This window comes from Sturnira hondurensis, unplaced genomic scaffold (genome assembly GCF_014824575.4).
Source record: "Sturnira hondurensis isolate 20B ecotype Veracruz unplaced genomic scaffold, ASM1482457v3 Scaffold0013348, whole genome shotgun sequence".
Lineage (NCBI taxonomy): Eukaryota > Metazoa > Chordata > Mammalia > Chiroptera > Phyllostomidae > Sturnira > Sturnira hondurensis.
Genome location: NW_028085979.1, coordinates 307,177 through 322,968, shown reverse-complemented (window position 1 = coordinate 322,968; position 15,792 = coordinate 307,177). Strand labels below are relative to the sequence as shown.

At 38.1% G+C, this 15,792-nt stretch overlaps 1 protein-coding gene across 2 annotated transcripts in view; it reads right to left on the bottom strand.

Moving 5' to 3' along the window:
- The window catches only part of KPNA3 (karyopherin subunit alpha 3), a 125,697-nt gene that overhangs the window by 34,874 nt on the left and 75,031 nt on the right, over window positions 1-15,792 (bottom strand). For both annotated transcript variants that reach the window (XM_037061384.1, XM_037061385.1), the window contains one exon: window positions 1,594-1,679. In XM_037061384.1, the coding sequence (XP_036917279.1) occupies window positions 1,594-1,679 (86 nt within the window). The remainder of the gene's footprint in view (window positions 1-1,593; window positions 1,680-15,792) is intronic.

The following is a 15,792-nucleotide window of genomic DNA, read 5'->3' as shown; positions in this document are numbered from 1 at the left end:
CTTACTCTTTACATAACTTTCACATTAACCCAAATTCTAAAACATTCATATAACAGTCATTCCAGGTATCAATAGAAAACTAAGCAAAAGCCAGATCACTTTTTCATAAATTTCAGTTAGTTGTGTATGTACTATCTCTAGGATTTTTTGCTGTATCTCTGGCATTACCTGTATTATTTACTCAACATTTAAATTAAAGTTGAATCATACCTTTAACAGCTTTATTGAGATATACTTTACATATAATTTATCTAAGTGTACAATTTAATGGTTTTTAGTATTTATAGAGTTGTATAGCTATCAACACAATCTAATTTTACATTTCCATCACCCTCAAAAGAAATCCAGTACCCACAGCAGTCTTGCTGCCTATTTCCCCAGCCCCAGGCAACCTTTTAATCTCTTTCTCTTTCCATAGATTTTCCTCTTCTAAACATTTCATAGAGCTAAAATTGTACAGCATGTTTTCTGTGTGCCTGGCTTCTTTCACCTAGCATAAGAATTTTAAGGTTCATCCACGTTATAGCATGTATCCATACTTCATGCTTTTTTTTACTGCTGAAGAGTATTAAACTGTGCACCACATTTTATCCACTCATCATCTAATGGATATTGGGATTATTTCCATTAGAAATAATGGAAATAATTTCCATTTTGGGGCTATTATGAGTAAATCTGCTTCAAACATCTGTGTACAAGGCTTTGTATGGACATGTTTCCCATCTCTTGGTTCCATCTACTAGTGGAACAGCTGTGTCATATGGTAACTCTATGATTAACCTTTTTGAGATAATCTGTTTTTCAAAAAAAGCTGTACCATTTTATATTCTTGCCAGAAATGTATGAAAGTTTCAATTCACTTACATTTGAAATTTAACTAATTTTATTTTTCACCTTTATAAACAGAAGACCCGTATCACTTACCACAAACAGAAGATAACCAAAAAATTAAAAATGAAAACATGACACTGCTTTAAGTTATACCTACTAGTCTCTATTAAAAGTCCTAGTCTAAAATCTCTTCCAGTTCTGTATAACTAATATCTAAGGGGAAACTGTCTCCTAAACATTATCAAAATATCTAAAAAAGAAAACTAAAAAAGAGTAGTATCCTCACTACGTGATTCAATGTTGCTACATCATATATGACTTAACATCACCTTGAGTAGTACCCAAAGTCAGTTTAGTGTTCCACACTTTTGTCAAAAAACTTTTGTCAGTCTTATCAACACATTAATAACAGCTATCCCATCTTGAGGTAGGCATACTTTAAAAAATATATATGTTACAACAAGCTAAAATGCATAAGCCACTCAGAACTTTTGAGTTATCAGAAACAGAAATTTAAAACCTGCTAGTAGGAGATGGTCCCTGACTAAAAAGATAAATGTCTATTCACATTTTAATACCCACAATTAAAATTATTTAATTACCAATTAATGATACCTATGGGAAAGATGATAATCATCAAAAGTAGCTTATTAAATTAACCAGTTTCAAAATGTTACAACATAAAATTACAATAAAACTCTACTTTCTTGTCTTTATTTAAAAAAAAAAAAAGCCAGTGAATAAGGAAGCTAATTTACTTACTAGACTGCACAACAGCTTGAGTCTGGGCAGAAGTTCCAGATGCTATATTAGTTAACGCCCAAGCAGCTTCAAACTGTAATGAAGGACTGGAAAAATAAATAAATAAAGATGTTTAGGCACAGAACTTCCACTTAAATTTATGATCTGTAGATCTATATCATTGTCCTTTATGTTGCCCCTGATTTTCACCTGGTAATATCCAACCACTTGTTGCATATCTCCACCTGAATGTCTTACTGGCTCCCAAAGTCAGTTACTATGAACATGCTTTTTTATATCACTGGTAGTTGCAGTATTTAGCCAATCGTTATTTTTTCTTTGACTCATTCCTCTTCCACAAACATCTGATCAATAACCCCTGTCAATTTTACCTCCTAAATATTTCTTATATTTATAGCATCACTCCTAATATCAATCTGCTTGCTAGTTGAGGCCCTCATTATCTCACTTGAATTACTGCCAAAGCCTCAGGAGACTAGTCTTAAAGATAGGATCCCATGTGACTCCATACCATCTTTAGACACTGAGATTAATATAAGACACTTATAATAATAAGGCTGCTTAATTTTGCTGAGAGGACAAGATCATTATAATTTGAAATAATGAAACCCCGCAAAGGTAAAAACAGCTAGTTTTCAAATATGAATAATGAAAGACACGGATAGGTGGAAATACAAATAAAAGTTTCATGGGTGAACTATCACAATGAGAGCTGAAGCAAAGGAAGTATACAAGAATATAACAGGGGATAAAACTGGAAGGGTAGGTTACCTAAAAGTGTGTGTGTCTGTGTGTGTGTTGATGGAGCGGGGGTGAGGAGGGAAGAGGACTCAAATTCCAAGCTTCAGAACATGACATTTTATCTATAGATATACTAAATATAAAGTGCAACTGAAAAAAGAACTAAAGACAATGTTGGAGGCCATGGTATGCAGAATGAATTTTAAAAGGTCAAAGGCTGATGTAGGAGAGACCTGTTAAAAGGGAATTATCTACACTAAGTTAGGATACATAGCTGAAAGAACAGAAATTCCTTTAAACATAATATCAAGGTGGGAGGCGGTGGTAGTGAGCAAAAACAAAGGAGAACCAAAAATAGAAATGTAGAAAAACACTCTGTAGTTGTTGAAGAAAGAAAGTGAGGTTGTTAAAACTTTAGAGAAATCCAAGTATGAAAAGGTTTAAGGAGAATAAGTATCAGAGATACAAGCACTGAGATTAAAGAGATGGGGCACATGAGAAAATGTAGTAGAAGGCAAGAACCACACAGTGAATTTTGGCAAAAGGCAGGGAATAGAAGTATCAGAGGCAGAGAAGTAAAAGAAAAAGATCAAAGATGATGAGACAGTATATGCAGTCCCAGAATGGTTATTAAGCTAGACTAAGTGGTTTGGCAAAATACTGGGAAATGAGGGTCTTAAATAAAAAAAAATAGAAAGTTGTAAAAAAATCAAATTACAAAGCCAGGCAAAATCTCAGAAGACATCATTGGAAAAACAAGAGAAGATATAAAAATAAATAAATAATGAGTGCAAGAATAAACAATAAATGAACATTTATTGTAAGTTTGACAAGTGTTTAAACACTTGTTAGAGTGTTTTGTATATATTATTTCTATAACTCACAGCCAATTAATTTTCACTTTATTTTAAAAAATTCAATGAATTTTAATTTCCCAAATATGTTCAGAAAGAATTTTCAGAAGCATCCTCTGGCAACAAAACACAGTTGACTAATCCATTTATGACAGCCCCACCCCCAGCCAATGGACTAGCTGTACGAGCTATGAGGTAGCAAAGATCTGTGGAGATGGTACCCTCAAGGTATAAGCATTCCCTCTTCACATGAAGAGTGAGAATAATTAGAAAGGACAGAGTCACCTTTCATTATCTCATCAACCATTCATAGTATTTTAAAAGCCTAATTTCAGTTCAAAACATTACCAATATTTTCTTGAAAGGTAATCATATCTTCCAAGTAGCAGATACTAACAACTTTACAAATAATCTCAAACAATAATTTGCAGGCCTAAACCATGTTTTTTGAAAACATTTCCAGCAGTCTGTGTAGGATTTATTCCTATTCCATCATTGGTAATAATTGTATTTCCTGCTGCAGAAACCATAAATTCTGCTGCTGCAAACTTTAAGGCTGCTGTGTGTTTTCAGGAACATTAAGTACTTTACATGGCACCCCTGGATCTGATGTCGGCGTGACATTAAATAAAAAACCTTTGACAAGGTGGAGCTGGTTTGTACAGAGAACCTAAGACAACTATTCCCATTAGCCCTATTTCTGTGTGTTACAGGGGACAGCACACATAACCTAATTTATTTTTTACTATCACATTTTGGGTATATTTATTTTTATAATTTGCTTTCTTTTTAGTTTTGAATTTTTTATTAAATTTATTAAAGTAACATTAAGCAAACTTGTATGGTTTAAGGTGCACAATTCTAAAACACAATCTGTACACTGTATTGTGCTCACTAGTCCAAGTCAAGTCTCTGTCCATCACCATTTATCCATGCTATCTCCTCCTCCCTCTTCCCCCACCAGTCCTCCACTGGCAATCACCAATCACACTGTTGTCCAAGTCCATGAATTTTTTTTCTCTTTTTTTGCTCAATCACTCTATTCAGTGATTGAATAGAGTGATTCAATCTTCCTCTGCCCTCCTCTGCCTCCAGTAGCTGTCAACCTGCTTTGTATCTACAAGTTTGTTACCATTTTGCTTTATAGTTCATTTTATTCACTAAATTCTACACATGAATGAAATCATATCATACTTATCTTTCTCTGACTAGCTCATTTCATTTAAGAAAATGCTTTCCAGGTCCATCCATGCTGTCACAAAGGGTAAGATTTATTTCTCTTTAATGTCCAAGCAGTATTTCATTGCATAAATGTACCACTGCTTTTTTTATCCATTCATCTACTGATGGATACTTGTGTTGCTTCCAAATCTTATCCACAGAAAACAATGCTGAAATGAACACAGGGGTGCCTAATCTTCTCACTTAACGTTTTGGGTTTCTTCAAATAAATTCCTAAAAGTGGAAATGCTAGGTCATAGGCAGTTCCATTTTTAATTTTCTGAGGTAGCTCCATACTGCTTTCTTTTTAAAAAATATTTTATTTATTTATTCTTAGAGAGAGTAGAAGGGAAGGAGAAAGTGGGAGAGAAATATCAATGTGTGGTTGCCTCTCACATATCCCCTACTGGGGACTTAGCCTGCAACCCAGGCATGTGCCCTGACTGGGAATTGAACCGGTGACCCTTTGCTTCACAGGCCCGCACTCAATCCACTGAGCTACACCACCCAGGGCTCCATACTACTTTCCAGAGTGGCTTACCTACCCTTTGTGACAGCACAGATGGATTTGCAGAGCACTATGCTAAGTGAAATAAGCCACATAGCAAGGTGGTGAAAAACAAATACCATATGATCTCACCTATAAGTGGAACCTAATCAACAAAATAAACAAGCAAGCAAAACAGAACCAGAGACATCAAAATTAAGAACAAACTGACAGTAACCAAAGGGGAGTTGAGAGGAGATAATGAGGGGGAAGAGGGAAGGGTTGTCAGGAACATGTATAAAGGACACATGGACAAAGCCAAAGGAGGGTAGACTGAGGGAGGGAAGTGAGGTGGCTGGGTGAGGAAGAGTGGTGGGGGGAAAATGGAGATACTTGTACTTGAACAACAATAAAAAATGTGAAAAATAAATAAATAAAATGCAGAAACAGAGTGGCTACACCAATCTGCATTCCTATCAACAGTGCACCAAGGTTCGCTTTTCTCCACATCCTCACCAACATCTGTTGATTGATTTTTCTTTTTTAAACCCTTGCCCAAGGACACTTTGTCATTGATTTTTTTAGAGAGAAAGGAAGAAGGAGAGAAAGAGAAATATCGATGTGAGAAACACACCAATTGGTTGCCTCCTGTAGACACCCTGACCAAGGGGATTAAACCCACAACCTTTTGGTTCACAGGATAACACTCCCATTTTGCAACACCAGCCAGGGCTGATTTATTGATGATAGCCATTCTGACACATGCAAGGTGATACCTCATTGTGGTTTTAATTTGCATTTCTCTGATGATTAGTGACATTGAGCATCTTTTCATATATGTACCAGCTATCTGTATGTCATCTTTGGAAAAGTGTCCTTTCAGGACATTTGCCCATTTTTAAATTGGGTAGTTCATTTTTTGGCATTCAGCTGTACAATTTCCTTACAAATTTTGAACTTAACCCTTCATTAGATGTAACACTGGTGAAATGTTCTCCCATTCAGTGCGTTGTCTTTTCATTCTGTCGATGGTATCCCTTGCTGTGCAAAAACTTTTTAGTTTGATGTAGTCTCATTTAAATTTTTTTTCTTTTCCTGGCCCGAGGTGAAGTCAGAAAAAAACACTGCTACAAGAAACATCCGAAATGTTCTGGCAAAGATAGAGGCATAGGTAGAAACACTTCACTTCCTCGCGCAACCAAAAAAAGAATAACAACCAATTTAAAAACAATAAATAACCAGAACTTCCAGAAAGTCAAACTGGGTGGAATTGACGACCAAGGAGTTAAAGAAATGTTCATCCAGAACATTAAGAGGGGTGGAAGATAGGCAGCCAGTTGGGGAAGACCCATGGCAAGGCAGCTGACCACGGGGGCTGGCTGACTGGGAAACTAAAGACTTAAAACCTCCAGCAAGCCCTGGCTGGTGTAGCTCAGTGGATTGAGCGTGAGCCTGCGAACCACACGATCGCGGTTCGATTCCCGGTCAGGGCACATGCCTGGACTGCAGACCAGTTCCCAGCAGGGAACTCACGAGAGGCAACCCTACATTGATATTTCTCTCCTCTCCTTCTCTCCTTCCCTTTCCCTCTAAGGATAAATAAATTTTAAAAATCTTAAAAAAAACAAAAAACAAAAACCTCTAGTGGAAAAATCCTGTGGGGGTTGCAAAAGCAGGAGAAACTCCCAGTCTCAATGGAGAGTTCATTGGAAAGTGGGGCGAGAGCTGAATGAGTGAGTAGAATCGTTCCCTCTCTGACACCTCCCCCACAGACAGTGTCACAACACAGTAAAGAGGGTTGCCTCAACCTGGTGAATACCTAAGGCTCTTCCCCTTAAAACATAATAGGTGTGCTGAGACAAAGAAATATGGCCCAAATGAAAGAACAGATCAAAACTCCAGAAAAGGAGCTAGGCTTCGAGAAGAGAGCTAACCTATCTGATGCAGAGTTCAAAGCACTGGTAATCAATCAGGTTGTTCACAGAATTGAGTGTTGGGGGGGCTCTGCCAGTAGCCACCCGCCCCCCGCCCCGGCCACCATGGATAAGAATAAGTCCACTAAGACATAATCTGCTTGGGGAGGAAAGGTGGCCGATTTCTCCAAGGAGAAGGGCCAGGAGGCTGTTCCTCAATGGCCTTTTATTCCATTTACTTGCATAGGAATACAGGGTATATATGTAAAGCTCAATCACTGCCAGGCAGTGATGATCAAACAACAGATAACATTTAGATATCTCTGAGGGCTTATTTTGAGTCAGGGTCAGATAGCTAAAGGGCCACAAAACTTTGGGGAAACAAACTCAGGCTTGGACCCTTACTATTTAAATTGAGGGTATTAGGCCCTGGCTGGTGTAGCTCAGTGGATTGAGCACGGGCCTGCAAACCACACGATTGCGGTTCGATTCCCAGTCAGGGCACCTGCCTGGGTTGCAGGTCAGTTCCCAGCAGGGAACTCACGAGAGGCACCCATACATTGATGTTTCTCTCCTTCTCTCCTTCCCTTCCCCTCTAAATATAAATAAAATCTTTAAAAAATTAAAAAATAAATTGAGGGTATTAGCAACACAGGTTTCACAGGATTTTATGCATTCTTTCTTAGGCCTGATCCCCTGAGGGAACCTGCCCTTTCCAGCACAGGGCTGCACCCAGCTCTGGCGTTGTTTCAGGCTTACGTCAGGCAGGGGAAGTAAGACAGCCAAGAGATTAAGAGACTTCTTGAAGACAGAGGACTCAAGCTATGTCAAAGCTGAATGGGGGAGGGCCCATCACCTGCTTTCTCTATAGCTCCCCAAGTCCTTTTCCGAGTGCCCCTGTGTGACCATGACTGTCTTAGGTCATCCCTCCTTTGAGAAATCTTACCTGTCCTTGGCTAACCAGTCATCCACTCAGGGCCAAGCAGGGTGAAGTAAAGGGGGCAGAGGAAGCACCCCTACAAAGAAGATAAGATTTGTCTCCTTACAGCTTATGTTCCCAAGGTCTCTCACTCAGCCTTAGCCATGGGGGGGTTACAGCTTCTACATCCAGGCAGGGAAGTCCCAGCAATTGAGCTCAGTCACAAAATGAAATAAGAATTGAAGGCTATACAAAGTGAAATAAGGAAGAATATACAAGAAACCAACAGTGAAGGGAAAGAAATCAGGACTTATATCAACAATTTGGACCAGAAGGAAGAAATAAACATCCAACTGGAACAGAATGAAGGAATAAGAACTCAAAAAAATGAGGAGAGGCTTAAGAACCTCTGGGATAACTTTAAGTGACCCAACACCCAAATCCCAGGGGTGCCAGAAGAAGAGGAGGCCAAGAAATTAAAAACTTACTTGAAAAAATAATATTAGAAAACTTCCCCAATCTGGCAAAAGAAGTAGACTTCCAGGAAGCCCAAAGAGTTCCAAAGAAATTGGACCCAAGGAAGTACACACCAAGGCACTGCATCATTAAGTTACCCAAGATTAAAGAGGAGAGAATCTTAAAAGCAGCAAGAGAAAAAGAGACAGTTACCTACAAAGGAGTGCCCATAAGACTATCAGCTGATTTCTCAAAAGAAACCTTGCAGGCAGGAAGGGGCTGGAAAGAAGTATTCAAAATCATGAAAGGCAAGGACCTACATCTAAGATTACTCTACCCAGAAAAGGTATAATTTAGAATGGAAGGGCAGATAAAGTGATTCTCAGATAAGGACAGGTTAAAGGAGTTCATCATTATGAAGCCCTTATTATAGGAAATGTTAAAGGGACTTATTTAAGAATTAAAAGAAGATCAAAAACAGTAAAATGACAACTTACAACTATCAACAACCAAACCTAAAAACAAAATCAAACTAAGCAAACAAATGGAGTAGTAACAGAATCAAAGAAATGGAGATCACATGGAGAGTTATAAGTGGAGAGGGAATGGGAGAGAATGGGGAGAGGAAAGGTACAGGGAATAAGCAGCATTAATTGGTAGGCATAAAATAGACAGGGTGAAGTTAAGAATAGTATAGGAAATAGAGAAGCCAAAGAACTCGTATGTACAACCCAGGGACATGAACTGAGGTGAGGAGAATGCTGGATGGTGCGGGGGTGGTACAGGGCAGAGGGGTGATAAAGGGGAGAAAAAAATTGGGGCAACAGTAATAGCATAATCAATAAAAAGAAATGTCCAAGATTTTCCTGTCCATGTTTTCTTTTAGGATTTTTATGGTTTTGAGTCTAAAATTTAGATCTTTAATCCATTTTAGGTTTATTCTCATGTATGATGTAAGAGGCAGATCTAGTTTCATTTTGGGGGAACACATATCTGTCCAATACTCGCAGCACCAGTTATTGAATAGAGTATCTGTACCTCAATTGTATGTATCCACCTCCTTTAACAAATATTGACTATTAAGGCATGGGTTTATTTTGTAGGTCTCTATCCTGTTCCACTGATCCTGATCTCTTTTTATGCCTCACACCATGCTGTTTTGATTGCAGTTGCCTTGTAGTATAGGATGATATCAGGTATTGTGATTCCTCCAATTTTAATATTCTTTCACAAGGCTGTGGCTATTTGGGATCTTTTGATTCCATATACATTTTGGGAATATTTGTTCTTGTTGAGTGAAATACACTACTGGTGTCTTGATAGGAATTGTGTTGAATATACAGATTGCTCTGGGTAGTGTGGACATTTTAATGATGTTAACTCTTCCAATCACGAACATAGAATATGCTACTACTTATTTGTATCTTCTAACATTTCTTTCTTCAGTGTTTTATAGCTTTCCAAGGATAAGTCTTTCACATCCTTAGATAATTTTATTGCAAGGTGTTTTAATCCCTCTGAAGCAATTGTGGATGGGATTATTTCTAGTTTCTCTTTCTGATAGTTGATTACTGGTGTATAAAAATGCAGCTGATTGTTGGATATTTATTTTGTATCCTGCTACTTTACTAAATGCATTAATCAGTTCTGGTGGGTTTTTTTTGTGGAATCGTTAGGGTTTATATACAGTATCATATCATCTGCAAATAATGAGCTTTACTTCTTCCTTTCCAGTTTGGATGCCTTTTATTTCTTCTTGTCTGATCTAGGACAATGTGGCTAGGACTTTCAGTACTATGTTGAAGTGTGGTGAAAGCAGACATCCCTGTTTTCTTCCTGACCTTAAGGGAAATGTCTGTGCCCATTGAGTATGATGTTTGCTGTGGATCTGATATATACAGACTTTATTATGCTGAGGCATGTTCCATCTATTCCCACTTTGCTAAAAGTTTATTGTAAGTGGGTTGTTGGTTATATCAAATGCTTTTTCTGCATCTAAAGATATGACTATGTGGTTTTTATCCTTTATTTTGTTTATATGGTGTTATCATGTATATTGATTTGCTGATATTGTATCAAACTTGCATCTTCAAAATAAATACCACTTGTTCATGTTATGATCTTTTAAATGTCACTGCTGGATCTGGTTTGCTAATATTTGTTGAGGATTTCAGCATCTATGTTCATCAGGAATACTGGCCTATACTTTTCTTTCTACATAGTGTCTTTATTTGGTTTTAGAATTAGAATAATGCTGGTCTAGCTTGGGAGTCTTCACTCCTCTTGAATTCCTTGGGATACTTGGAGACAGATAGCTGTTTTTTGTGTGTGTTTTTTTTAAATTACTACTTCAGTTTCACTAATTGTGATCTATCTATCCAGGTTCTCTGATTCCTCCTGATTCAGTATTGGAAAATTATGTGTTTCTAGGAATTTATCCATTTCATCACAATTGTCCAATTTGTTGGTATATAGTTGTTTGTAGTATTTTCTTACAATCCCTTGTATTTCTGTGGTGTGAGTTATTACTTCTCTTTCATTTCTGATTTTATTTATTTGGGTCCTCTTGTTCTTGATGAGTATGGTTAAAGGTTTGTCAACCTCGTTTATCTTTTCAAACAACTCGCTCTTGGTTTCACTGATCTTTTATATTGTGTTTTTTTAGATTATTTCATTTATTTCTGCTGTGATATTTATTATGGCCTTTTACTTGTAAGTAAAAGGCTCACAGGGCTTAAGTGTGAGGCTTACAGGCTCACAGCTCCTGTAAGTGTAAAATTAAATTGTTTATTTGAGATTTTCCTTATTTTTTTAGATAAGCCTGTAATGCTATGAATTTCCCTTTTAGAACTGCTTTTGCTGTGTCCCACAGACTTTTGGGTTGTTGTGTTCTCATTTTCATTTGTTACAAAGTATTTTTTGTTTATTCACTGATTTCATTCTTAACTCATTTATTGTGTAGTAACATGTTATTTAGCCTACATGCCGTTGTATTTCCATCTTTTGTGTGTGTGATTTTTCTTTTCACATCATTATGGTCAAAAAAGATGTTTGATATGATTTGAGACTTGTTTTGTTCCTAATATGTAATCTCTGCTAGAAAATGTTCCATATATTCTTGTAAAGAGGGTATATTTTGTTGCTTGGGGTGAAATGCTCTGAAGATATCAACTATATCCATCTGTTCAAGTGTGTCATTTAAGGCCACTACCTCTGTGATTTTCTGTCTGGAAGATCAAGCCAATGATGTCAATGGGGTGTTAAAATTTCCTACTATGATTGTAGTATTGACGGTCTTTTCTTTATGTCCATCAAGGTGGTCATATTTGGGGTACATCAATGTTTGCAAGGGTTATATCCTCTTTTGGGGCTGATAATCCCTTTCTCATTACATAGTATCTTTGTTTGTCTCTTGTTTAGTCTATTTGTCAGATATAAGTATTGCTACCCCAGTTTTTTTTTCATTTCCACTTGCATGAATTATGTTTTTCCACTGCTTTATTTTAGTCTATGTATATCTTTCATTCTGAGGTGGGTTTCTTGTAGACAGTGTATACATGAGTCTGTTTTCTTATCCACTCAGCTACCCTATGCCTTTTGATTGATGCACTTAAGTCATTTAAAGTGGTAACTTGGACTTCCGCCAAGATGGAGGCATAGGTGGAAACACTGTGCCTTCTCCCACAACCAAGTTTGAATAAAACAAAGGTTTGGAGAAACAAAGACACAACCAAAGGACAGAAAATTGAATTATACGGAAGTCCGACTACATCTAACCATTCAACGGGGACGGTAAGAGGGGCGGAGCCAGCAGCGAGCAGGGTCGGGCAGGACAGGGCCCCCGACCCAGGCGCGCAGGCAGACGAGAACCAGTTGGGGTGCGGGGCAGACTGCGGGCGCATATTCACGCACAGTGAGACAGACCACACAGGCCCCAGGGGGCAAGGGCTGACGGCGGTGGCACACTCTCGAGCAGTGGGACGAAATGCGTGGGCCCGGTGACGGCAGCAACTGCGGCACCGGTGAGGGCCTTGGCGGCAGGCGGCGGACAGGACGCCATAGTCCCTCTTTGACCCCGCCCCCACATACAGCGTCACAACCCAGCGACTTAGTTGCCCTGTTCTAGTGAACATTTTAGGGCTCTGATCCTGCTATGGAACAGGCACGAACAACCCGAAAGATGGCACAAGAAGAACTCAAAGTCCAAGAGCCAATAACTCTCAGCGACCAAGAAATTGCCAGCCTCTCAGAAGCACAATTCAGGACACTATTTATCAGGATGCTCACAGAACTGGTAGATTATAGTCACAAATTAGAGGAACAAAGTCACAAATTAGAGGAATATATGAAGGCTAAACTAATTGAAATGAAGGGAGATGCACAGGAAACCAATAGNAGGTCAAGTTCAAGGAGTTCATCATTACCAAGCCCTTATTATATGAAATGCTAAAGGGACTTATATAAGAAAAAGAAGATGAAAAATATTAACAGTGAAAGGACAGCAAACACACAGCTATTAACAACCACACCTAAAACAAAAGCAAACCAAGAGGACAGCTAGATCAGGAGAGGAACCATAGAAATGAAGAACACATGGAGGGTTAGAAACAGGGGGATAGGAGGGGGAGAAGGCACAGAAAATAGCATAGATGGTAGGTAGAAAATAGATAGGGGGGAGGGCGAGAATAGTGGGGGAAATATAGAATCCAAAGAACTTGAGACACGTGGTTATAAACTAAGGGGGGCAGAATGGTGGGGGAGGGAGGGTGCAGGTGCAAGGGATTGAAGGGGGGGAATAGAACAACTGTAATGGTATAATCAATAAAATATATTTTTAAAAAATAAAATAAAATAAAATAAAATAAAAAATAAAGTGATAACTTATGATAATATTTAAAGTGTTATCGATAGGTACATATTTATTTCTATTTTATTATTGTAACTATGTTCCCCTTTTTTTCATTCTTCTTTTCTGTAAAACAGGCCATTACAGTTCCTGTAATACTGGCTTAGTGGCAACAAATTCTTGTAGCTCTTTTTGTCTGCAATGCATTTTTCTTCTTCGATTTTAAATGACAACCTTGCTGTGTAAAATATCTTGGTTGTGGGTCCTTGCTTTTCATCACTTTGAATATTTCATGCCAGTCCACTTGGGCATGAAATGTTTTTGTTGATAAATCAGTTCATTGTCTTATGGGAGTTCCCTTGTAGGTAACTGTCTTTCTCCTGTGGTTTTTAAGATTCTTTGTCTTTTACTTTTGCTGTTTTAATTATGATATGTCTTGTAGTGGGCTTCTTTGGGTCTACCTTGTTTGGGACTCTATGCTTCCCAGACTTGTGTCTCTTTCTTCCCAGTTTAGGAAAGTTTTCAGTCATTATTTCTTCAAATACATTCTCAATCACTTGCTCTCCCTTCTCCTTCTGGTATATCTATGATGCAAAGGTTGTTATGCTTCATATTGACCCTTAAACTATCCACATTTTAATTTTTTTTCTTTTTGCTGCTCAGATTTGGTGTTGTTTTCTACTTTGTATTCCAAATTGCTGAATTCTGTCCTCAGCTTCTTCCAACCTACTGTTTATTCCTTTCAGATACTGTATTTTTCATTTCTGACTCTTCAATGACTTTGTAAGTCCTTTTCATGCTGTTGAGCATCCTTAGAATCACTACTTTGAACTCTGTATCTGATAAATTGCTTGCCTCCATTTTATTTAGTTCTTTTTCCTGAATATTTCTCCTGCTGTATCATTTTGGGCCTGTTTCTCTGTCTTTTCCTTCTGGCTGCTTCTGTGTTGTTTTCAAAGTATTGATGGATCTCCTGACTTCTGGTTAAGAAGGAGGCATAGGTATATACTGCTCTCCTCCTTGTATAACTGTAGCAAAAAGTACAACTAAACTACAAAACAACTACCACCCAGAATGGTCAGAAAATAAAGCTGTATGGAAGTCTGAAGGAATTAAGGAACTCATATTCACTCAGGTTGGAGGGGAGGAGAGGCATAGACATGGAATATACATTCTCACAGCCACATGTGGTGGATAAAAATCAGGTGGAATATCTTGGGAGCTATGGATGCCAGCCCCACACCAGGCCCCAGCCCTGACTTCAAGTACCAGGAATATAACTCCTCTTCATCTCTGGTTGCAGAAATAGTGGGGGCTGAGGTGGCAGAAGAAACTGCAGGATGCTCAGATGTCCCCTCTCAAAGGGTCTGCAACAGACTTAGGATGGGCAGCAAGTTGAAGAGCACCAGTGCCACATGGGAAGAAAAAGGGCACCTGATGCCACATGAAGTTTGGCATCAGGGCTAGTGCCAGGAGATAGCTTCTTCCCAGACAAAACTCCACTGCCAGGCAGCAGCCAATTTCCCTTTTCTGAGCAGGGCTCAGAGCCACAAAGTACAGATACCATATCTGAGACACCATCAACATGGGTCACACAGGTTGCCCTGCCCAGGCAATTACCTATGTCTCTGCCCCATCCTACTTATGGGTGCACTTTTCTACATTGGGCCACACTATTAAGACAGGGAGTGAAAGCAGATCTATTTAATACATAGAAACAAACACAGGGAGGCTGTCAAAATGAGGAGACAAGGAAATATGGCCCAAATGAAAAAAACAAAACTGCAGGAAAAAATGGACATAAGCCATCTATCACATACAGAGCTCAAAACACTGGTTATTCCGATATTCAAGGAACTCACTGGTACTTCAACAGCATAAAACAGATACAGGTAGAAATTAAGGTTGCACTAAGTGAAATAAAGAAAAGTTTACAAGGAATCAACAGTTGAGTAGATGAAGCAGAGAATCAAATCAATGATTTGGAACAAAAGGAGGAAAAAAATTAATCATAACAGCAAGAAGAAAAAAGAATTTTTAAAAAGGGAGGATAGGGTGAGGAGCTTTTGGGACAACTTCAAATGTACCAACATTTGAATCACAGGGGTGCTAGAAGAAGACCAGAAAGAACACAAAATTGAAAACTTATTTGAATAAATAATGAAAGAAAAATTCCCTAATTTGGTGAAGGAAACAGACATACAAGTCCAGGAAGCACAGAATCTCAAATAAGATGGATGCCAATGAAGACCACGCCAAGACACATAATATTTAAAATGCCAAAGGTTAGAGATAAAGGGAGAGTCTTAAAAGTAGTAAGAAAAAAGCAGAGTTACCTACAAAGGCATTTTCATAAGACTGTCTGTGGATTTCTCAAAAGAAACTTTGCAGGCTAGAATGGACTGGCAAAAGGTATTCAAAGTGATGAAAAACAAGGACCTGCTACCTAAATGACTCTATCAAGCAAAGCTATCGTTTAGAATTGAAGGGCAGATCAAGTGCTTCCCAGACAAGGTAAAGCTGAAGGAGTTCATCATTGCCAAGCCGTTATTATATGAAACGTTAAAGGGACTTATTTAAGAAAAAGAAAATCAAAACTAAGAACATTAAAATGACAATAAATTCACGACTTATTTAAGAAAAAGAAAACCAAACTAAGAACATAAAAATGGCAATAAATTCACAACTATCAACAACTGAATCTAAAAAACAAACCAAGCAAACAAGCAGAACAGAAACAGAATTATGAATATAGCGATCAT